Genomic DNA, 24,282 nt, shown 5'->3' on the forward strand with positions numbered 1-24,282 from the left:
GGCTGAAGCTCCATCCCGGGAACCACTGGGGTGGTGGGGGCGGGAGCCCACCTTCATGGAGGCGGCCCGGCCCCCGGGTGACCAGGTTCAGGCCACACTCCCAGGGCTGCTGGGGGTCTTGGGTGCCAGCCCCCACCTCAGCAGGGACACCCCGCTCCACCAGCCCTGCTGTTTCCATGCGGCCTCCAAAGCCTCCGATCTCTAGGGTCACCCTTCGGGAGGCGTCGGCCCTTTCCAAGACAAACCCTCACCCCTGTGTCATCTCCTCCCCACCCCCAAGTTCAAAGCCACTCTTGCCTCACAGCCAGTCCAGCTGCTCCTCACCGACATGCTGGCTGCGGGGAAACCGCGAGGACCGACGGCGAGCACCCACCTTGTTCGGGGGCGGAAATGAGGGCAGCGCCGTTGTCCGATGTGAAGAAGACGAAGGTGTTGTCCGCGATGTGCAGGTCGTGGAGAACCTCCAGCATCTTTCCAATGCTGTCATCAATCTCCCGGGCGGCATCTCCATACCTGGGGGACGGAGACAAACAGATCAGGCAGCCAACGGCATACTGGGATTCACGGAGTACGTGAAATCTTCACTTCACAGACGACAGCGAAGCTGGCCGGCCTCTTCCCGGAAGAGGAACGGCTTCAGTTCAAGATTATGTGGCTTATGAAGGTCAGAGCCGGCACCCCCACCACAGCCCTCCTCTGCTGCTGATCCCAGGCCAGTGGACGGCTTCAAACGGGGGGGGGGGATTGCTCTGGCCTTTACATAATAGGCACTAAGCGCCACAGTACTGAGTGTCCCATCTCCGGAGTCATCGAGCACAGCTGGGGCCTCCAGCGCGGTCTGTGCTCCTTGGAGCCGGGACTCACCGCCCTCGCTGACTGGTGCCCAGGAAGGGTTTGGAGGCATAGACGGGTGCGTGCGTGGCGTCGACAGCCCAGTAGAGGAAGAAGGGGTGGCGCCGTGCCTGCCTCTTAATGAAGTCCAGGGCTTCCTATGGTGAGAGTCGCACCGTCCTCCTCCAGCCTCAGGCCGACCTCCCCACGCCTCCTACAGGGCGAGGCTGCTGCGGTCCCCGTCCCCCTGCCTCCCACAGGGTGAGGTGGCTACGGTCCCCGTCCCCCTGCCTCCCATAGGGTGAGGCGGCTGCGGTCCCCGCCCCCCATCACCTGCAGGTAGATTTGGGTGAGGTTGGCTTCCCCCGTCTTCAGATTAATCGGAAATTCTTCATAGTATCTGAAAAGAACACAGATCCAGACAGACGTCAGAATTTAGGCCAAGAAAGTCCCCTTCTCACCGACTTCACAGGCAAAGCCATGGGCTTGATTTAAAAGAAGGCTGGGGCTCGGCGTCATGGCTCATGCCTGTAATCTCAGCATTTTGGGAGGCCGAGGAAGGTGGATCATGAGGTCAGGAATTTGAGACCAGCCTGGCGAACATGGTGAAACCCCGTCTCTACTAAAACCACAAAAATTGGCTGGGCATGGTGGTGTGTGCCTGTAATGCCAGCTACTTGGGAGGATGAGGCAGGAGAATTGCTTAAATCCGGGTGGCGGAGGTTGCAGTGAGCCAAGATCATGCCCCTGCACTCCAGCCCGGGAGACAGAGCGAGATCCTGTCTCGGGGGTAAAAAAAAAAAAAAAAAAAAAAAGGAAGCCTGGAAATGAAATGTCCACTCAGAGAACAGACCAACCTGGACACGTCCCTTGCTCCCCCAGGTCATGGTCTTGAATCTGATGACCTGCCATGTGGGAAGATGGGGGAACGGGGCCGAGGGCGCGACACCAAGGTGAAGGCAGTGAGGCGGCTGTGGTCGCTCGGGGCTGGGACTGGGGCTGGGAGCCACCGCTCAGGCCACGGGGCTTGTTCTGAAACGGCTGCAGTGCTGGCTGTCCCAGCCTGCGACTACTGCAAACCACAGAACCGCACACTTCAAATGGGGGCTGCGTGGGGCAATTCCCACACCTCCAAGGAGCTCTATCTAGAAAAAGGCAGCAAGCTGGTGCCACTTCTGGTCCACCGCCACGTAACAAATGAGCGCTTCTGCCAAGAGGAGTCAAATTAAACAAAATAAAATTCACAGAAGACGAGGGGCCCTAACCCAGTGCTGCCGTGTCCAGAGGTGCTGCCCCCATGCCCGGGTACCAGGACAGCTCCGTCCGGACAGTGGCTTTTGCTCCTGGTGTGGCTCCCAGTGGGGTTTCGTCCCACCTCCTGTCCTGCCCATGTCCCTGGACGTCTGGAGCACAGCCGGCCTCCCCACCCGTGGACCACATGGGCAGTACCCTGACAGCTAGGACAGACTGTGTGGGCTCACTCTGCTGGGGGCCTTCCTCTCTCAGGATGGCTAAAGGGATCTACGACCTTGAAAAGGTGGGAAACCCCAGGCATGAGTCTCACAGGCTCTGGGGCAAAACTTGGTGACAGAAGCCCCCAAACCAAAGCCCTCGGTGCCCGGGGACCCAGGGACAGCCCAGCCCTCGTGAGCAGCAGCCTGAGGCCACCAGTGCTAGAGACGGGGGCAGGCACGCCGGGCGCAGCAGTTGAGGATGTGGGGGGGAGGGGGTGGGGCTCCATTACCTGCCAACCATCTCCCAGTCCCTGTACACAGGGATGTTGGGCCTGGCCTTGTTGTCATAAGGTCCAAAGTGGCAGTTGGGGGATCCAAACCACTCATCAAATCCGTGCTTCAGGGGGTGGAACTGGGGCCTGTGACCCAGATGCCTGGAAACAGGAACCCAGGACACTTCAGGGACCCCACGTGGGGACACTCTGAAATTCTGAGCGACAGATCCTCCAGCTTCACAAAACTCTTGGTAAGATGAGCACCCTCCAGCACTGAGTATAGGCTATGCCTGGGCACGGCAGGGACAAAAGACCAAAGCCTCACCCCGAGGAGGGTGCTGGCACCGCCTGCCTCCCCCACAGAGCGTCTGGGCACAACCAAGGGCGGCAGGCACAGTGGCGGCCGGGGTTCCCGGCACCGTGAAGGGTGGTGCATCGTGAGGAGCCTCCCAGTCGCCTGGAACCCGCCTGACGTGCCCCTCAGGGCCCCGGCTCCTTCCTTCCACTTTTCCTGAACTCCCAGGAAAGTTTCACAGCCTGTGTCTCGAACCCAAGTGCTTCTCCTCTGGGTTTTCCAGGGCAGAAAATATCTCCTGCCAGGTAATTACTGGGTCTCTCCCACACCGAGGCACTCAGTCTTGTCTCCCAGTTCAGGGCAACGGCCCCGGGATGACGGCTGGGCAGGGCGTTTTGTGCCATGCGGGAGCCCTGGGGCCTGCCAGCTGCACCCACATCCCCAGGGCCCTGGCAGAGGCAGGGATTGGAGTGATGACAAGAGAACGTGGCAGTGTGGCCACAATGGTGACCTCCACCAACTGCTTTCCTGGGACCAGGGTTCACCTGCTTGGAATGGCCATCGCCAGGCATCACACCCCAGGCCCGTGGGAACCCTCCAGACCCCGCCCTGCACTCCCCTTCTGACGACCCCCTACAGACCCACAGGCGCCTTCCCTCTGGGGGCACCTAATCTCTTGTCCTCCAGTCCACAGCAGTCCTGCAGGCCACACCTCTTTGCCCACTTGCCCCAGCCCCCAGGCCAGCTGTCCGGGTTTCCTTGCACAGCCTCTCTTGTCCTGGAAGGAATCCAGCTTGTGGCTGCTCTTCAGAACGGGCTGCAGGAGAGGTGGTATAAGGTGGCTTCTAGGCACGGCCGCGGGCGGGTCTCACGTCAGTCACGTGTCATCTGAGGAAAATCTTCTGCAGCTACGGCTTTGAAAGCAGCATTTCTGAAGCAGATTTCTGAGCCACATGTGGGGCTGGCCCTGGTGGAGGGTCGGGAAGGCCCCAGCCTGAATGCTCACGGGGACTCTGTACCCAGCACACAGGTCTCAGGCCACTGTGGATGCACTCGGTCACTGGCTGGGGGAGGGTCAGAAGGGGCCCTGAAGGCAGGCCAGGCTGGAAGGTGGAGGCTGGATGGAACCCAGCCAGCAACAAAACCTGGACACCGCGTAAGCCCGTCTGTCTGGACCTTGGTTTCCCTGTTTGTGAGCGAGGAGGCTGGCATGGCCGTAGCTGAGGCTCTGGCTGGTTCTGTAGTGGCTGCCTCCCTGGACATGGCCTCTGCACCCAGAACCTCCTGAGCTGCCTCTTGCATATCCTCTCTCAGGTAAGCACACATGGACCTCTCTGTGACCTCAGAGCTCCTTTGGCTGCCAACTCCGGCCTGTTTCCTTCGGGTCTTCAGCACTTGGGCCCACTGCCAGAGCACCCCGTCATCCCTGAACACCCCAGGCAGGTCACCGCCCAGCCACAGGGGCACTCGTGCATCCACGTCCGCAGGTCACCGCCCAGGCACAGGGGACACTCGTGCATCCACATCGCAGGTCACCGCCCAGCCACAGAGGACACTCGTGCATCCATGTCCGCAGGTCACCGCCCAGCCACAGGGGACACTCATGCATCCACGTCCGCAGGTCACCGCCCAGCCACAGGGGACACTCGTGCATCCACATCGCAGGTCACCGCCCAGCCACAGGGGACACTCGTGCGTCCACGTCCGCAGGTCACCGCCCAGCCACAGGGGACACTCGTGCGTCATCGCAGGTCACCGCCCAGCCACAGGGGCCACTCGTGTGTCCACGTCCGCAAGTCACCGCCCAGCCACAGGGGACACTCGTGTGTCCACGTCGCAGGTCACCACCCAGCCACAGGGGACACTCGTGCATCCACGACTGCAGCGCAAAGGCCTTGCTCAGCGAAAGCACACGGGCAGGATGCCACACAGATTAAGCTGTTGGCTCAACGTGCTTGTCGCAAAGCAGCAGTGGGGCCTGGCACTCGCCAGCAGGTGACCTGGAGCGGGGAACGTCTGCAGCCCTCTGGGACTCAAGTCCCTGCCCTGCACCCCCGCGTGGCTTCAGGCAGATCAAGCAGCCTCTTTTTGAGTCCAGGTGAGGGGCCTCAGGGAAGTCTGAGTTACGGCTGACAACACCCCTACTGCCCTGAGAGGGGACCCTGCTGGGATGGGGACCCCCCCCTGACCAAGCAGCCACTGCAGGACCCACCCCGGGCCATCCAGTCACTGCACCAAGTCCTGAGCCCGGGAGGAGCCTGTGGCTCTGGGGCCTGTGTGGCTCCTGCTCCCATTCCTCGGGGTCCCCTCTCTCCCGCTGATGGCTGTTCAGGAGCCTCGAGGCCTCTGTGGAGACCCACTCCCTGTCTAGCTCTTGCCACCTGCACCAATGACCATGCACAGGAGGCCGTGGGCCCAAGACAGAGCTGCCAGGCCAGGTGGAGAGCTCCAGTCACTGTGGGGCTTGTCACTTGGAGAGGCCACCGGCTCTTCCTCCTGTTGGCACAGCCCTGTCACGCTCCAGTGAACCTCGGGGGCTGACTTCCGTGATGGCCCCTGGCACTGGCTCAGTGACGACGCAGGCCGCGTGGGGCCCGACCTCCCTGTGTGAGGCTCCGAGGCTGCTGTGCCCATCGGCTCCGCCCTGTGATTTCTGAGAGCTCAGCTAGGCAGGCTGCTTCCTCTCGTCTGAAGAGGGACGAGGTGCTCCCTAGGCAGCCTCTGGGTCCTCCTCATCCAGTCATCAAGCTCAGCAGATTCCCGGCTGCCATGACCATCCATATCCAAGGAGCATCCATCCGAAGGCGGCCGGCAGGAGCCAGAGGCAGCCGACCGGGGATCACAGAGGCTGGGAAAGCAGCCAGGGCTTCCTGAAGGAGAAGGCATGCGGGCCTGACAGGCGGGGAACACTCCAACAGCTGGAGAGCAACGGGGGGCAGGTGACTCTACCCAACCGTCCAGGCTCACTCAGGCATCCCAGGGAGTAAAAGAAATGAAACATTCTGTGCGCCTGAAACTGCGGCCTGGGGGCTGTGTGGCACCCGAGCTCTCGTCGTGTTAGGAGTTCATCAACTGCTGGGCTGTTCCTCTCCTTCCTGTGGCTCCTTTGTGGTTTAGACCAGAGCTTTCATCATCCAACAGGCCTCTGGGGCAGACAGGCAGCTCCTCCGCCATGGCTCCTATGTGTAACGACGTGACCCCTCCAAGGACGACGTGGCAAGAGGCAGCCGGGGGGTGGTGGTGGCGGATGCTGCGGGCCGTGACACGAGGGACGACAGCGACAGGCCTGTGGAGTCCGACGCTGCAAGACACTCGCAGCTGCGGGCCCAGCCTGCTGACCTGAGATCCTGCTGGCCTGCACAGGGACGCTGGAGACACCTGAACACACCCAGAATCAGCTGCCGTTTCCCACCCAAGACGCCTTCCTCATTTGGAAACTTGTGGCCATGTCCCTTGGAACCAAGGCGGGAAGTGGGTGGAGCAGGACGCCCGGGCAGGCATGAGTGGACACTCACCACTTGCCGACGATCTTGCTGACGTAGCCGGCCTTCTTCAGAAGCTCCGGCAGGAGCTGCTCCGAGTCTGGGATACCGCCCACAATTTCCTGCGGCGTGTAGGCTGGAAGAGCAGTGCTGGGTGAGCCCGAGGAGACCCCGAGAAGCTGCCACCACCCCCATCCTAACAGGACACTGGGGGCTGCACATCCACACATCCTAATAGAACACTGGCCCCTTGGGGTCAAAAGCTGTGCCTGGGGGCTGCGTCCACACATCCTAACAGGACACTGGACCCTCGGGGTCAAAGGCTGGGCCTGGGGGCCTTGCATCTACAGGGCATGGAACTTCCCAGATTTTTCCAGGCACCCCTCAGAGCCAGTGCCATCACCAGAGGGCAGGGACGGAGCAGACTCTGTGCCCCCCAGCGCCTTCCCTGAGCCTCCTGCCTGCCTGATCTCCAGGGATCTCTGGAATACGCCACATGACGCTTCACTGTCCCACCCCTGCCTCCCCCGTCCTTCCCTTTCCTCAAAGGCCACTAGAAATCCCACCTCCCCTATGAGATGCCCCTGGGGAGCCCATCCAAACCCCTCGAGCACAGCAATTCCAGAACATTCCAGAACTGCTGCTGACACCACAGCCCCAGTTTCCCTGTAAGTGTGTGGCTCACCTGCCTGGGGAGTGGGAGCTTCTGGGGTCAGGGTGCCGGACTGGGCACCCTCCGCTCCATCCCCACTGGGCCAGGGCAGGGAAGGAAACCAGCTAGGGGGAGCCCTCATTTCCACCTGAGTCCCGGAGACCCAGGCACCACCCGGACCCCACCTGCCCAACCCTGCACCCCGAGGGGGGTCCCTGGAGGCGGCGGCAGGCAGCCTACCGTTTCTGGCATGGGCGTTGGTGGTGTAGAAGCCATTGCGGATGGGCAGCCGTCCTGTGAGCAGTGCCGCCCTGGCTATGTGGAGGTGACAGAAACAGAAACTGGATGAGAAGGGTGCAGCTCAGACCCACACGCTCGTCAGCAAGAGCCCCACCGGTAGACGGATGCGTGACAGATGAGGCCGGCGCAGGTTTACGAGGGGCTGCCACGCCTGTCGATCCCTGTTAGCATCTCCACCACCTGGGTGGGGCACAGCACCCAATGCACTGGAAACACACGTGGCCCTTGGGCCCTGCAGCTCCGCGTTGTCCCCAAGACGCTGTCTCCTCTCCCAGGCTCCCGGGACACCCACTGGGTGTGCAGGTCCACACGCCTCCATCCTTGAGTACCGGCCCGTACACTGCCTTCCCTTCTTCCTCACGATCAACACCACGTGTTTCGTCTCCAGCAGGAGAGACTCTCCCCGGGGAGGGAGGAAGTGGGACCCCCACTTCCCAGGTACCCTGAGATGGAGCCACACTGCAGCGCCTCTCCCCAGGTGGCCACAGCACTCGACTCTGGGAAACAGAGGACAGCAGCCACCAACAACACCGCAACTTTGACCCTGAAAACCCAGCAGGTGCCGCACCCCACACAGCACGGAGCCGGGCTGGGACCTGATGAGAAAGGCCTGAGCCCACCTGCCACCCTCCCTGGAGTAGACAAGGTTGATGTGGCTGCTCAGAGTCAGGGCTGGAAGGATCCGGGAGGCCTCGGCCTGCTGGGCTCACCCCTTTCTGGGAGTGAGAGCCCCGCTGACTTACATGGTGAGCACAGAGGGTTGGCAGAATAGAAGTTTGGGAAAAGCATCCCTTCGGCAGCCATCCGGTCCAAATTTGGGGTCTCTCTGGAGGGCTCTCCATACACCCCGAGGTCGCCCCATCCCATCTGCAGGGAAGAGCATGGGGAGGAGAAATGAGCACCTTCTGCAGCTGGTGCTTCTGGCTTGGGAGCTGCCCGTGATGCCAAGAGCGTGTTGGAGACTGTGGGAGCCAGCGCCACCCTGTGCCCCAGCCAGCGGCAGAGCTTGGCCAAGCCCCAGCAGCGCCTGCGCGCGTGCACAATGGGGCCACTCCACGGTCAGCCCACGCTGGCTTTCGCCTCCACTTCTGCTTGGTCCTCACGTGGGGAATGCGTCCGTCTGCCTCCTCCCAGCCTGACACCAGCATCTGCATGCTCACAGGGAGATGGCCTCTAACACGTGCGTCTACTTTCAACATAAATACACACGCCCTCGTATGTCTGTACAAACCTAGATTTCAAAGTCAAGCGGTAACTGTCCCCCAAAAGCCTAGTTACCGTGTGGCCCTGCAGTTTCACGCCGCAATTCCACTCCTAGCTGTACACCCGAGAGACTGAAACTTATGTCCACACACAGACCTGCATACGAGTGTCCAGGGCAGCGCAACTCAGTGGCCAAAAGGCAGGAGCATCCCAAGCGCCCATCAGTGGAGGACAAAGTGTGGCCCGCGTGTACTACAAGGGTGTGGCTGCATTTGGAAGTAAGGTATTTGCAGATGTAGCGAGCTAAGATGAGGTCACGCTGGATGAGCGTGGGCCCTCAGTCCTATGACTGGGAGTTAGAGATGCAGATGTGCAGTAGAGATGCCAGGTGAAGGCCGAGGCCAACACTGGAGTGGTGCAGCCACCAGCCAGGGGACAGCAAGGACCCTCCTCGAGAGACCCAGATGGGGGGGCCTGGCTGACACCTTGATTTTACACTTCTGGCCTCCAGAATCCAGCAAGAATCCATTTCTGCTGTCTGAGGCCACCCGGACTGTGGTAATATGTTATGTCTCGGGACATTCACGCACGTACCACGGCACACCACCCAGCCATCAAAACGAAGGACGTCCCGCACGGTGCACAGCCCTGGAAAGCTTCACGCGAGGGAAGGAAGCAGACACAAGGGCCACACGGGCTGTGATGTGCTCGTGGGAAGCCTCTGGAACAGGCCGGTCCGCAGAGGCAGGAAGTGGCTGAGTGGCTGCCGGGGCTGGGGGTGGGTGCTGGGGAGGGCCTGCTGCTGGGCACAGGTTTCTTCTTGGGGCGGAATGTTCGGAAGCAGGTAGAAGGGACGGAAGCGCCACGCTGTGAATGTACTGAGTGCCGAGTGGCGCACTTCAAGGCGGCTGTCATGCAGGTAGAAGGGACGGAAGCGCCACGCTGTGAATGTACTGAGTGCCGAGTGGCGCACTTCAAGGCGGCTGTCATGCAGGTAGAAGGGACGGAAGCGCCACGCTGTGAATGTACTGAGTGCCGAGTGGCGCACTTCAAGGTGGCTGTCATGCAGGTAGAGGGACGGCAGCGCCACGCTGGGAATGTACTGAGTGCCGAGTGGCGCACTTCAAGGTGTGGCTGTCATGCAGGTAGAAGGGACGGCAGCGCCACGCTGGGAATGTACTGAGTGCCGAGTGGCGCACTTCAAGGTGTGGCTGTCATGCAGGTAGAAGGGACGGCAGCGCCACGCTGGGAATGTACTGAGTGCCGGAGTGGCGCACTTCAAGGCGGCTGTCATGCAGGTAGAAGGGACGGCGCGCCACGCTGGGAAGTACTGAGTGCCGAGTGGCGCACTTCAAGGCGGCTGTCATGCAGGTAGAAGGGACGGCAGCGCCACGCTGGGATGTACTGAGTGCCGAGTGGCGCACTTCAAGGCGGCTGTCATGCAGGTAGAAGGACGGCAGCGCCACGCTGGGAATGTACTGAGGTGCCGAGTGGCGCACTTCAAGGCGGCTGGTCATGCAGGTAGAAGGGACGGCAGCGCCACGCTGGGAATGTACTGAGTGCCGAGTGGCGCACTTCAAGGCGGCTGTCATGCAGGTAGAAGGGACGGAAGCGCCACGCTGTGAATGTACTGAGTGCCGAGTGGCGCACTTCAAGGTGGCTGTCATGCAGGTAGAAGGGACGGCAGCGCCACGCTGGGAATGTACTGAGTGCCGAGTGGCGCACTTCAAGGTGTGGCTGTCATGCAGGTAGAAGGGACGGCAGCGCCACGCTGGGAATGTACTGAGTGCCGAGTGGCGCACTTCAAGGCGGCTGTCATGCAGGTAGAAGGGACGGCAGCGCCACGCTGGGAATGTACTGAGTGCCGAGTGGCACACTTCAAGGCGGCTGTCATGCAGGTAGAAGGGACGGCAGCGCCACGCTGGGAATGTACTGAGTGCCGAGTGGCGCACTTCAAGGTGTGGCTGTCAAGGTCAATTTGATGCTCTGTGCTTTTTACAATAAAAGCCCCAAGCAGGAGAACGGGTGAGCACAGGGCAGGAAGCACGGAGGCAGGGGGATGCCAGGGGTGATGGTGCCAGCACGGCAAACGCCCACGGCAAACTCCGGGGGTGAGTGGCAGGGCCGGTGTTCACTGAAAATTCTTCTAACTTCGCAGTGTGTATTGTTGAAAAAAGTGTTTTTTAAACAGGCAGTGGGCCTGGACTTTGCTCTAGGAGGAGGGGAGGGCACCACCTGGGGCTTTGGCTCTCCTCGGATCCTCCAGCCGTCTCCCTGAGCACCCACCTCGGCAGGAGCCTGGAGGAAGCCAGCACCGCGAGACCCTCCGCCTGGCCTGTCTCCCTTCCCTAGGGACATATTCCCTCCTGAGGTGCTCCAGGCACCAACCAAGACATCAGTTAAGTGACTGTGCCTGCCTGGGCCCCTGCCCTCTACAGGCCACCTTCAGTAGCTTCCGCAGCACAAACACAACACCTGGGAAAGACACTGCATTCTAAACACAATGACCACGTTCACAGGCCCAGCTGCATTCACCACCACGTTCTCAGGACCAGCTGTATATTTATTTTTGAAACCAATTTGAATGCAAAATATAGATATTTAGAGCTGGCATCAGCAAACACATTATGTAAAGGGCCTCACAGCAAATCTTTTCAGCTTTGTGAGCCATATGGGCCTGTCACAGCCCCTCAGCCCTGCCACAGCCAGCATTCGAGCAGACATGCATGCTCTGTGCCAATAAAACTTTATTCATCAACATCTGAATTTCATATAAGTTTTCATGTCACAAAATACTATTCTTCTAGTTTTTTTGAACAATTTAAAATCATAAAACCCATTCCTGGCTATGGGTTTAAAAAACAGCAGGTGGTGAGCCAGAAGCAGTGGCTCACATTTGAAATCCCAGCACTTTGGGAGGCCGAGGCGGACCGATCAGGAGGTCAGAAGATCGAGACCATCCTGGCTAACACGGTGAAAACCCGTCTCTACTAAAATACAAAAAAATTAGCCGGGCGTGGTGGCGGGCGCCTGTAGTCCCAGCTACTCAGGAGGCTGAGACAGGACAATCACTTCAACCCAGCAGGCGGAGCTTGCGGTGAGCCGAGATTGCGCCACTACACTCCAGCCTGGGCGACAGAGCGAGACTCTGTCTCAACAACAACAAAAGCTCAGCAGGTGGGTCCACATTTGACCCACGGGCTGGAGTTGGCCAACCTCTTAGTGAAAGTGCAGCTACCCTATCTTAAAAGGCAATCATGGGGCTGGGCACAGTGGCTCATGCCTGTAATCCTAGTACTTTGGGAGGCCGAGGCAGGCGGATCACAAGGTTAGGGTTCGAGACCAGCCTGGCCAACATGATGAAACCTCGTCTCTACTAAAAATACAAAAATTAGTTGGGCATGGTGGCGGGCACCTTGTACCAGCTACTTGGGAGGCTGAGGCAGAAGAATCGCTTCAACCCAGGAGGCGGAGTTTGCAGTGAGCCAAGATTGCGCCCCTGCACTACAGCCTGGGTGACAGAGCAAGACTCTGTCAAAAAAAAAAAGGCACGAATCACTTAAAGCCAGGAGTTTGAGACCAGCCTGGACAACACAGCAAGACTCCACCTCTAAAAAAGAAAAAAACAGCCAGGTGTGGTGGTGTGCACCTGTGGTCCCAACTACTCAGGAGGCTGAGGTAGGAGGATTACTTCAGGCCAGGAGGTTGAGGCTGCAGTGAGCCATGGTCACACCACTGCACTCCAGCCTGGGCAACAGGGTGAGACCCTGTCACTAAAACAAAACAAAACAAAACAAAACAAAAGATCATGGCCCAGCAACTCCACTTGTAACAGTTTATCCTAAGGAAATAGTTATGGCTATAACCCATTACGCAAATTTAAAACTGGGTGAGACAGTGGGAACAACAGATTTAGTTAAATAAGTCACCGTTCATCAGTGTTAATGGCTGGAACTGAATCCCCAAAAGTTATACTGAAATCTCAGCCCCAGCGTATCTCAGAACATGACCTTAGAAACAGGGTTGCTGCAGATATGATTAAGATGAGGTCATTAATGTGGGGGCAGACCCTCATCCCATACAACTGCAGTCCTTACAGGAGACAGGGCGAAGGCGGCTGTGTGGCAACAGGGTCAGAGGTGGGAGACACAGCCGTGGGCTCGGGATGGCTGGGGGCCAGCAGAAGCTGCGGGGGAAACAGGGTCCCTTGCAGGTCTCCGAGGGAGTGAGGTCCTGCCCACAACTTGATCTCAGACTTCCAGTCTCCAGACCAGGGGAGAATGCATTTCTGGTTTTTTGTTTTTTGTATTTTTTTTTTGAGACGAAGTCTTGCTCTTGTCCCCCAGGCTGGAGTGCAGTGGCACAATCTTGGCTCACTGCAATCTCCGCCTCCCGGGTTCAGGCGATTCTCCTGCCGCAGCCTCCTGAGTAGCTGGGATTACAGGCACCCTCCACCACGCTCGGCTAATTTTTGTATTTTTTTTTGTAGAGACGGAGTTTCGCCACGTTGGCCAGGCTGGTCTCAAACTCCTGACCTCAGGCAATCTGCCTGCCTCGGCCTCCCAAAGTCTGGGGTTACCGGTGTGAGCACTGTGCCCGGCCTCCCAGAGTCCTGGGGTTACCGGTGTGAGCGCTGCGCCCGGCCTCCCAGAGTCTGGGGTTACCGGTGTGAGCGCTGCGCCCGGCCTCCCAAAGTCTGGGGTTATCGGTGTGAGCACCGCGCCCGGCCTCCCGAAGTGCTGGGGTTACCGGTGTGAACGCCGCACCCGCCGTGCTTCTGGTTTCTGTTAAGCTCCCGACCCCTGTGTGTGGTCCCAGGAGGCTCCTGGGATGGGTGAGATGGGGGTGTGGCCAGGGGGTTACTGAGAAGCCCACTTGGTGTGAAAAGACATTCCCGACACCTGGTGTGTGGGACACCTGTGGACACAGCTGGATGGCAGGGAGGGAAAGCCTCTTAGTAGAGCAGTCTCTGCAGCAGCCACGTCCGTCCAGAGCCGAAGCCTTCAGGAGGAATGCAACAGCTCTACCTGCAGCTCTGAAGTGCGTTAGCGCCTACACCTACGGTTCTTTTTTTAAATCTCTAAAATACTTTTCTCTTTCGTCGACCAGCCTGGGCAACAAAGTGAGACCCCATCTCTATAAAAAATCAAAAAATTAGCCAGGCATGGTGGCAGGCACCTGTAATCTCAGCTACTTGGGAGGCTGAGGTAGGAGAATCCCCTGAGCTCGGGAGGCGGAGGTTGCAGTAAGCTGAGATTGCACCACCACACTCCAGCCTGAGCGACAGAGACCCAAAAAAACAAAAAAAACTGCCACTTTTCTCCAAATTCACCCCATCCAGCCTCCTCCTGCCACGAGTGGCCCCGGGACTCACCCACAGAGCAGGACTGCCACCCGCATGGACAGCAGGGACCTCGAGGAGGGCAGTACCTGGAGGCCGAGTGGGCCTCACCTGCCCATCTAGGCCTTTGTAAAGTTTCCACCATTTCAAACGACCCCAAGACAGGCTCCACGGGCCCTGGTGCTCAAAGAGCCGGAGGGAGGTTCACTTTGGTGCCTCTACAATTCACCACAACAGGGACCAAACAGAGTCTGATCGTTGATTGTCTAAGGCTGATTTTTACCAAACAAAACAAAACATTAAAGTGAACTCGGCCGGGCGCAGTGGCTCAAGCCTGTAATTCCAGCACTTTGGGAGGCCGAGACGGGTGGATCACGAGGCCAGGAGATCGAGACCATCCTGGCTAACACAGTGAAACCCTGTCTCTACTAAAAAATACAAAAAAAAAAAAAAAACTAGCCGGGCGAGGTGGCAGGCCCTTGTAGTCCCAGCTACTCAGGAGGCTGAGGCAGGAGAATGGCGTAAACCCGAGAGGCGGAGCTTGCAGTGAGCCGAGATCGCGCCACTGCACTCCAGCCTGGGCAACAGAGCGAGAATCCGCCTTCAAAAAAAAAAAAAAAAAAAGTGAACTCACTGGAAACTGGAGCTCTCATATGGCGTGTAAGAATGTGACACGTAGCACCTGAGGAAAGGTCTGGCAGCGCCACACGGGTGGCCACGCGGCCCGGCAACACCTCCCCAGCGCACGCCCAGCAGAACTGAAAAGTGTGTCCACGCGGAAACCTGTGCATGAACCAACACCCACAGCAGCTCACTCCCCGGCGGCCGAGCTGAAAACACCCGGATGCCCATCCATGGGTGGAAGCCTTGGCCACACGTGGTCCCTCTGCACAGTGGACCATGACTCAGCCACGAGAAGGAATGGAGTCCTGATGCAGACATGTGTGAAGCCCCGAAATCCCGTGCGAGGGGAAGCCAGACACAAGGCCCACGCACCGTACGATTCCATTCACCTGAAACAGTCAGAAAAGCAGATCCTTCGAGACAGAAAGGGGAGCGGGACGGCTAGAGGCTCCAGGGAGCACAAGGGAGTGACCCCCATCAGGGCTGGGGCTTCCTTCCGTGGTGACGAAGATGGTGTGATGATGTGTGGTGGCCGCACGACTCTGAGACCACACTAAAAACAACCCACACACTTTCACCAGTGAATTCCGTATCAGCAAAGCAGCTACAAGAGAAGGAGGAAGCACGGGTGTCCCGGTTTTCTGCAGATGGACTGGGGGCTCCCCTGACACTCCTGGGTCAGGGCCGGTGGGTGTTTGACTCGCTGGGTCCTGGTAAGTCAAAGAACAAGAAGCCTCAGGGCCTGTGTGAAGTGACGGGGTCTAAACAGAGCGGAGGCCTCGCCTGGGCAGGAGCGGCAGCGTGCTGACTGGCGGCAGGAGGGATGGGCACTGGGCCCAGGGACCACGGGAGGACAGCAGGCCGCTCTGGGCGCACGTGAGTGGTTGGACGGACATCCAGGTCTGCATGGTCACACCTTGGTCTTTGTCTGGATGCACTGATCAGCGTCCCTGGTGGATAACAGGCTACGCGGCCCCTGCCTGTAAGGCTCAGCTTGGCAGGGTGACTGCTCCTCGCCTCGGCCCATCCTGATGTGTGGAGTGCCAGAGCAGAGCCAGGTCTGGGCTTTTTCCTCTCAAAGGCCCTCCACGTCTCATGGGACACAGTTCTGTTTGGCCCTTTCAGCTTTGGGTCCCTTTTGAGATGGTTTTTTTTGAGACAGGGTCTCACTCTGACACACACGCTGAAGCACAGCGGCTTGATCTTGGCTCACTGCAACCTCTGCCTTCCGGGCTCAGGTGATCCTCCCACCTCAGCCTCCTGAGTAGCTGGGACTACAGGCACCTGCCACCAGGTCCAGCTAATTTTATTTTATTTTATTTTTTTTGAGATGGAGTCTCACTCTGTCACCCAGGTTGGAGCGCAGTGGCATGGTCTTGGCTCACTGCAACATCCGGCTTTTGGGTTCAAGCAATTCACCTGCCTCAGCCTCCTGAGTAGCTGGAATTACAGGTGCGCACCACCATGCTCACCTAATTTTTGTTTTTGTAGAGACGGGGTTTCACCATGTTGGCCAGGCTGGTCTTGAATTCCTGACCTCAGGTGATCCACCTGCCTTGGCCTCCCAAAGTGCTGGGATTACAGGCGCGAACCACCGTGTCTGGCCAATTTTCTGTATTTTCGACAGAGATGGAGTTTTGCCATGTTGCCCAGGCTGGTCTTGAGTGAACTGAGCTCAAGCAGTCTGCCCGCCTCCACCTCCCAAAGTGCTGAGATCCCAGGCATGAGCCAACACGTCCAGCCCTGAGATGGTTTATTTTGAAGTCACTGAAATGGCTTTTCTATCTGAGGACAACGGAGGCTGGAATGAAAGGAGGCACCTGGAGAGAGGTGTCCCCTGAAGCTATGAGAAAGAAAGGGAGGTGGGAGGAGTGGGGGCAGGACGCCCGCAGAGCTGCTCATGGGCTGAGAAGGGACCTTGGGCTCAGCGGCACACAGTCGCAGTGGGCAAATGTGCCCACGTCAGGGTGAGGTGCATCCCGCTGAGGCAGCAGAAACCCGCAGTGCAGGCCGGGACAACGCAGTTCCCTGAGGCCAGCCTGAGGGGGACCAGCCACACATGCCCAAAGCTCCTTGCCCTCCACCTCCCCGTGTGCAGATTCATCCTCCTAGGTGGCTTCTGCACTTCCTGCCATCTCCAGTCCAGGTGAGAGAGTAGAGAATGGCAGGTAAGCCGGGGGCACAAGGCCTGGGATGGGAGGGAGCAGTATGTTTCACTCGTTACACTGTCTGCCCACGTCCAGGACCACTCCTGGGCTCCCTTCGGGCTGGGAGTGAGGCCGCACATCTGAACACTGGGCACCATGTGCCCGGCCCTCCCTGCAGGCTGCGTCCTGAGGCTTCCCGAGGTGGGGCTGGTCTCCTGAAAAGGTCGGCAGTCAGCAGAGCCTGCATCTGGGTCTGCCTATGCTCACCTGGGTCATTCTCCTACCTGTTCCAGGCCACAAATAACATGGATGGATGCAGCAGAAAATGCTGTAAAGGGAGCGGGCTCCACGCTCATCACTGACTCAGAAAATACTGCAGGGGAGGAGTCCCAGGGCTAGAGGGAGTGGGCTCCACGCTCACCACGGACTCAGAAGATACCGCAAGGGAAGCACTCTCGCTGGGAGGAGTCCCAGGTCTCGGCGGCAGTCCCACTCACTGCCATGACTTACAATGGGGAGGGCATTAGCCAGGGGAAAAGGCATGGGCAGGGCCAGGGAGACCAGGTGCAGCCTGGAACCTTCCCCAAGCCGGAGCCTTACAGACGCTCGGGCTGCAAGTACAGGTGCCAGATGCTGACGGGGAAGCTGTGTGAGCGAGACTCAGTTCCCAGGGCTTTTGCCTGAGCTGGCGGTGTGACCCCCTCTGCCTGGCACTCTTGATGCCCAGGAGGAGGGTGCTGGGCATAAATCGTGGTGTCTGCGAAAACAGTGCGGCAAGGTGAGCTGCTCGTAGCAGCGAACAGCAGGGGGACCTCCTGTTCCCAGATGCCAGCCGAGGGCAACCTCCCACACATGGGCCTTCTGAGGACAGCGTCCCAGGCTGCTGGGCCAGCTCTCATCTGCTGACCCCATTCTTCCATTATTTATCGGCAGCTTTCTTGGCTATGAAAAGCAGACATGGACAGCCTCCCTGCAGTGAGCAGGTGACCATGTGAACATCTAGAACCCCCACAGCGCACCATGGGCGGGAACCACCTTTCTTCTCCCCCTTAGAAGTCCTAAAAGGGCAGGATACAGTGGCTCTTGTCTGTAATCCCAACACTTTGGGAGGCTGAGGGGGGAGGATCACTTGAGCTCAGGAATTTGAGACCAACCTGGGTCTCACCGACAGACACTATCACTAAAGAAAACCTTTTTCTTAATTAGCCGGGCGTGGGGATTCTGTTCCAAGATGGCCAACAGGAACAGCTCTGGTCTGCAGTTCCCAGCGTGATCGACGCACAAGACGGTGATTTCTGCATTTCCAACTGAGGTACTGGGTTCATCATTTTGGGACTGGTTGGACAGTGGGTGCAGCCCACATAGGGCAAGCCGAAGCAGGGCGGGGACATCGCCTCACCCAGGAAGTGCAAGGGGTTGGGGGATTTCCCTTTCCTAGCCAAGGGAAGCCGTGACAAACTGTACCTGGAAAATCAGGACACTCCCACCCAAATACTGTGCTTTTCCAACGGTCTTAGCAAACGACCCACCAGGAGATTATAGCCTGTGCCTGGCTCGGCAGGTCCCACGCCCATGGAGCCTTGCTCACTGCTAGCGCAGTCTGAGATGGACCTGCAAGGCGGCAGCCTGGCAGCGGGAGGGGCTTCTGCCATTGCTGAGGCTTCGGTAGGTAAACAAAGCGGCAGGGGAAGCTCGAACTGGGCGGAGCCCACCACAGCTCTGCAAGGCCAGCTACCTCTGTAGACCCCACCTCTACAGGCAGGGCATAGCTAAACAAAAGGCAGCAGAAACTAAAACTTCTGCAGACTTAAACAGTCCCGTCTGACAGCTCTGAAGAGAGCAGTGGTTCTCCCAGCACAGTGTTTGAGCTCTGAAAACGGACAGACTGCCTCCTCAAGTGGGTCCCTGTCCCCCGTGTAGCCTAACTGGGAGAAACCTCCCAGCAGGGGCTGACTGACACCTCATACATCCGGGTGCCCCTCTGGGACGAAGCTTCCAGAGGAAGGATCAGGCAGCAATATTTACTGTTCTGCAATATTTGCTGTTCTGCAGCCTCCGCTGGTGATACCCAGGCAAACAGGGTCTGGCATGGACCTCCAGCAAACTCCATCAGACCTGCAGCTGAGGGACCTGACTCTTAGAAGGAAAACTAGCCAACAGAAAGGAATCGTATCAACATCAACAAAAAGGACATCTACCACCAAAACCCCATCTGTAGATCACCAGCATCAAAGACCAAAGGTAGATAAAACCACAAAGATGGGAAGAATCCAGAGCAGAAAAGCTGAAAATTCTAAAAATCGGAGCAACTCTTCTCCAAAGGATCGCAGCTCCTCGCCAGCAACGGAACACAGCTGGATGGAGAATGACTTTGACGAGCTGACAGGAGCAGGCTTCAGAAGGTAATAACAAACTTCTCTGAGCTACAGGGGGATGTTTGAACCCACCGCAAGGAAGCTAAAAACCTTCAAAAAAGATCGGACGAATGGCTAACTAGAATAAACAGTGTAGAGAAGACCTTAAATGACCTGACGGAGCTGAAAACTGTGGCGCGAGAACTATGTGACGCATGCATAAACTTCAATAGCCAATTCAATCAAGTGGAAGAAAGGGTATCAGTGATTGAAGATCAAATTAATTAACAGGGTGTGGTGATGGGCGGCTATAATCCCAGCTACTCAGGAGGCTGAGGCAGAGAGAATTGCTTGAGCCCAGTAGTTTCAGGCTGCAGTGAGCTGTGATCGAGCTACTACACTTCAGCCTGGGTGACAGAGTCAGACCTTGTCTTAAAAAAAAAAGTCCTGGCCAGGTGCGGTGGCTCAAGCCTGTAATCCCAGCACTTTGGGAGGCCGAGACGGGCGGATCACGAGGTCAGGAGATCGAGCCCATCCTGGCTAACATGGTGAAACCCCGTCTCTACTAAAAAAGTACAAAAAAAAAAAAAAAAAAAAAAAAAAAACTAGCCGGGCATGGTGGTGAGCGCCTGTAGTCCCAGCTACTCGGGAGGCTGAGGCAGGAGAATGGCGTAAACCCGGGAGGCGGAGCTTGCAGTGAGCTGAGATCCGGTCACAGCACTCCAGCCCGGGCGACAGAGCGAGACTCTATCTCAAAAAAAAAAAAAAAGTCCTGGCTGGGTGCAGTGGCTCACGTCTGTAATCCCAGCACTTTGGGAGGCTGAGGAGGGAGGATCACCTGAGATCAGGAGTTCGAGACAAGCCTGGCCAATATGGTGAAACCCCCAACTGTACTAAAAATACAAAAATTAGGTAGGCACAGTGGTGGGAGCCTGTAGTCCCAGCTACTTGGGAGGCTGAGGCAGGAGAACTGCTTGAACCTGGGAGACAGAGGTTGCAGTGAGCTGAGATCATACCACTGCAATCCAGCCTGGGTGACAGAGTGAGACTCCATCTCAAAAAAAAAAAAAAAAAAAAAAAAAAAAAACAGTCCTAAAAGCCCCCAAATGATTGTCCATGTTCAGTGAGCACAGCTGTGAGCCATGGATCAGTATCCTTAAGAATTTCAGAGTTTTGGCCGGGCACGGTGGCTCAAGCCTGTAATCCCAGCACTTTGGGAGGCCGAGACGGGCGGATCACGAGGTCAGGAGATCGAGACCATCCTGGCTAACACGGTGAAACCCCGTCTCTACTAAAAATACAAAAAACTAGCCGGGCGACGTGGCGGCGCCTGTAGTCCCAGCTACCCGGGAGGCTGAGACAGGAGAATGGCGTGAACCCGGGAGGCAGAGCTTGCAGTGAGCTGAGATCCGGCCACAGCACTCCAGCCTGGGTGACAGAGCGAGACTCCGTCTCAAAAAAAAAAAAAAAAAAGAATTTCAGAGTTTTAAGAAACAAAGATTCCATTCCTACGGGTTGCTATGGGATTATGATGAAGATAAGCATACCAGTGCTTGTCTGTCTCAAACAAGGGGCGCTGAGCAGCCCTCCCCCGGCTCTGGCGGCTCAACAAGGCTGCTGTGGCAACCGGAGCTGGCCTGGGTGGCCCTGACTCTCCACTTCCTCTGTGGTCAGGGCTGACCCTTCTTAACCCTATTTTCCAAATAAGGAGTGGAGACGCAGAGCGCGGCTGGCCCTGGGAGGCAGGAGCTGTGTGTGGGCCGGAGCGGAGGTTGTCACTAGGTCTCACCTGTCTCCAAGGCCCCAGCAACCCTGGAGAGCAGAGTGGGCCATGCAGGTTTCGTCGCTCCCGCAGCAAGGTGCCCAGGGTGCTGAGAAGCCAGGCCATGCCAGACCGTGGGCCAGTGAAAGGCCAGGGAAGGGCCGTCCTGGGGAGTGCAGCTGGACCTGTCCTCGCCCTGGTCGGCTCAGCTCCCCTGGACAGGTGGGGGCTCCTGTCAGCTGCTCTCATCCCTGAGTCCCAGCCTCATCCCTGAGTCCCAGCCTCCCATTCTGGCCCCGACGCAGGGGGCAGTGGTACTCTGCCGGGTCAGTGTGACCAGTTGGAGAGTGGCTTCTGGCCATGAGGTGTGCAATAAGCTAGTTTTGGGGACACTGCTTTTCTCAAACTGCACTTGCTCAGATGAAAATGGGGTCCAGGCCCCCCACTGCCCAGACACAGAGGACTGGATAGGGGGAGACTGGGCTGGAGGCAGCTGGTCCATGGAGGGCCATGCTCCAAAATCTGAACCTGAGAGACGCACACTAGGTTGTGCGGGCCCAGGGCTGTGGGTCACTAAACGATCCCATGTCATTCCAGAGCCCAAATGACCTGTTGCAGGTTCAGACAACAGCGCCCTGGCAGAAACAACTGGTCTACAGCACAGGGAGAGGTGTGGACAGGGCTGCAGAGGAAGCCCTGGACTCCGAGGAGAGAACACAGCCCATGAGGACTCCCTTGCACCCTGGGCCACGTCAGGGCACTCGGGCTTCACTCGAGCTTCTGTGGCTCTCACTTGCCAGCATCCCTGCCCCATCCTGGTAGCTGCACCATGGGCCCTTCAGGGAACCCCCTCTCTGCTAGGTCCAGGCAGATGAGATGATCGGGGCAGTCTCCCTTCTGGGGTAGGCCCGAGGCTCCAAGGCCTGGGCTGGACAGGTCAGCATGCGCCCCTCCCCCAGTGTGCTTGGCACAGGGCTGAAACCCACATCAGGCTCACATGACTCAGGGGCAGAGCCAACTTCCCACTGGGTCTGCTGACTGCAGGGGGTGACTTGGAGTTGCCTAGGACCATCACAGGCTGAGTGAGGATGTGCCAGTTCAGAGACAGCTGAGCCACGAAAGGGGAAACTCGCCAGGCAGCCTGACCTGTTGAGTCAGGAGGGCCAAGGAATTCCCACTTTTGCTTGTCACTTTGACTTCATTTTCTGCTGTCTGCATCACAAAGTTCTAGCAAGTACACCTACTGGCCACCACAGAGCTCCTCTGGGGTTCTTTAGGCGTCAGCTGCCAAAGGACCCCACAAACCACATGGAGGAGGCCACAGGACAGGTCCTCAGGTGGGCGCGGCTTCCCCTGTCACGCTGGTAGCCACACCCCACTCCTGTACCGCCTGAACCCTTGCTGTCCTATGGAAACACAGGGTGAGTCCAAACGCAATTCCGCATTTACCAGGAGCCACGTTATAAAAGCAGAAGTAGGTGAAATGCAAACTTAACTTTATTTAACCCAACACATCCAAAAGATTATTTCAACAAGTCTTCTACATAAAAAATTATTCATGAGCTGCCCCGCCTCACACAACCCTTTGTCCTCTGAGAAAGTCAGGAAAGGCAGAGGCTGAACAGGGAGGCTTCACCCACAGGGTCCAGCTCACCCAAGGAAGCTGTGCTGGCCCCAAGGGACTTACACAATGAAAAGATGAACTTCTGAAACAAAGTATCTACACTAGCCCAGAGAACTTAAAAAGTGAAAGGATGAAATTCTGAAACAAAGTAACTTTAGGACGCAGATAGCACTCAGTACTAAGAAAGACCTGGCTACTACGGTCAGCACAGGGACCCCTGGGGGCTGGAGAGCGGGCTCTGGAAAGCACTCACTGCACACACATAGACATATGAGATGGAAAAGGGGCTGCCCAGGGCTGAGGGCTGTCACCTCTGGGTGGGGAAATTATGGATGGTGTCTGTTATCTTTTCAGGTATATCTTTATGCTAAAAAACCATTAATTTAATAAAATTGTTAAGTGAGATATTTTACATTCTTTTTTTTGTACTAAGTTTTCTAAATCTGTGTATTTTACACGACCAGCACCTCCCAATTCCGACAGCCACAACCGCCCAGCCCCTGCGTGCGGCCCGTGGCCCCCACTGGTCAGCACAGGTGGATCTGAAGGCCCCTGTCAGGGTCTCTGCTGGTCTGCAGCCAGCACACAGGGGCTGAGCGGCATTGACGGCCCAAAACTGTCCCGAACTCAGTGTCGTCCCAGTCCTCACACACCACATGAGCACAGCAGGACAGCTGTGACCCCTCCCCCAGGGGAGGCGGCTGAGGCTCAAGAATGGAAGTGACCCCCCAGCTTGGAGACAGTAGAGTTTGAACCCAAGTGTGTCTGGGGTCCTGCACGGTGACCCGTGGCCCAGGCAGACTCATTACTGAATCTCCAGGTGGCTCCCACAAGGAGTTAGGGAAGGAGGCCTCCAGGCCGGCTCTGTGACCCCTGACCCCGCACCTGCCCACCAGGGGACATTCCAGCCTTTCGGGACACCTGAGCTTTGCTCAGCGTCCTCCAGGGGACAAAGGCAGCCCTCAGGTAAGACTGGAGCCCAGCAGGGGGACCCGGAGGCCTGAGATAGCGGGAGTGATTCCCAGGGCGACGCAGCTCTCAGGCAGCGCGGCAGGAGCAGCCCCTTCCTCCCTTTGAGGCGGCCACGCTGCGCGCCCATCTTCCCAACAGCAGAGGGCGGGAAAGGTCAGACCGGGGAGGCAGGGCCCGGCAGTACGCCGGTCACCCACCTGCGAGGGAGGTCGCTGGCCGGGTCACGCAGCACAGTGGCAGCGCGGGTGGTGCCTGGTGACCGACGAGACCCCACGGCCACTCCCCGCGGGGCCTCCCCCTCCCCGCACGGGGATATCCCCCTTCCCCTCCTTCTCCCCGCGCGGGGCCGCCCCCTACCCCTCCCCCCACCACGCCCGCCCCTCCCCTCCCCTCCCCCCCCACGCCCGCCCCTCCCCTCCCCTCCCCCCCACCCCTCCCCTCCCCCCACGCCGCCCCTCCCCTCCCCCCCCACGCCCGCCCCTCCGCTCCCCCCACGCCCGCCCCTCCCCTCCCCCCACCACGCCCGCCCCTCCCCTCCCCCCACCACGCCCGCCCCTCCCCTCCCCCCACCACGCCCGCCCCTCCCCTCCCCCCACCACGCCCGCCCCTCCCCTCCCCCCACGCCCGCCCCTCCCCTCCCCCCACCACGCCCGCCCCTCCCCTCCCCCCGCGACCCCGCCCCCCGGCCCTGCCCCGTCCCACCGCCCGCACTCACGTCGTCCATGAGCAGAAGCAGGATGTTGGGGGGCTGCGGGGCGCCCGAGGCCCCCATCCCCCCGGCGCTCAGCACCAGTAACAGCCGCCACCACCTCGTCGCCGCGACAACCGCCGCCATGGCAACCACCCGAGCCGCAGAGCCCGAGCCAGCGAGCCGACCCAGCGAGCGTCCGCCGGCCCTTCCGGCTGGGCTGCGGGGCGGGGCCTGGACGGCCTCGTGACCAGTGGGGCGGGGCCAGAGCCAGCTAC

The 24,282-nt window shown here is 58.6% G+C and overlaps 1 protein-coding gene across 1 annotated transcript; it reads right to left on the bottom strand.

Annotated features, from left to right (window-relative positions):
- Nucleotides 1–305: 305 nt before the first annotated feature.
- On the bottom strand, nt 306–24,239 carry LOC115895245 (N-acetylgalactosamine-6-sulfatase-like). The gene is made up of 8 exons (XM_030925186.1): nt 24,032–24,239; nt 8,033–8,156; nt 7,230–7,304; nt 6,371–6,473; nt 2,576–2,719; nt 1,165–1,231; nt 865–989; nt 306–513 (listed from the first exon to the last, which is right to left on the bottom strand). The coding sequence occupies exons 1-8, from the start codon at nt 24,149–24,151 to the stop codon at nt 321–323; spliced, it is 951 nt and encodes a 316-aa protein (XP_030781046.1). The 5' UTR covers nt 24,152–24,239; the 3' UTR covers nt 306–320.
- Between the last annotated feature and the right edge of the window lie 43 nt (nt 24,240–24,282).

This window comes from Rhinopithecus roxellana, chromosome 20 (genome assembly GCF_007565055.1).
Source record: "Rhinopithecus roxellana isolate Shanxi Qingling chromosome 20, ASM756505v1, whole genome shotgun sequence".
NCBI classification, from domain to species: Eukaryota; Metazoa; Chordata; class Mammalia; order Primates; family Cercopithecidae; genus Rhinopithecus; species Rhinopithecus roxellana.

What these genes read in the sequence shown, in the direction of transcription:
- LOC115895245 (XM_030925186.1), bottom strand. Translation starts at nt 24,151, where the DNA reads ATGGCGGCGGTTGTCGCGGCGACGAGGTGGTGGCGGCTGTTACTGGTG. An exon ending in TGCTTCTGCTCATGGACGAC is followed by an intron (nt 8,157 to 24,031) that starts GTGAGTGCGGGC and finishes TCTTCCCTGCAG; the next exon opens with ATGGGATGGGGCGACCTCGG. An exon ending in GACTGGGAGATGGTTGGCAG is followed by an intron (nt 1,232 to 2,575) that starts GTAATGGAGCCC and finishes TGTTCTTTTCAG; the next exon opens with ATACTATGAAGAATTTCCGA.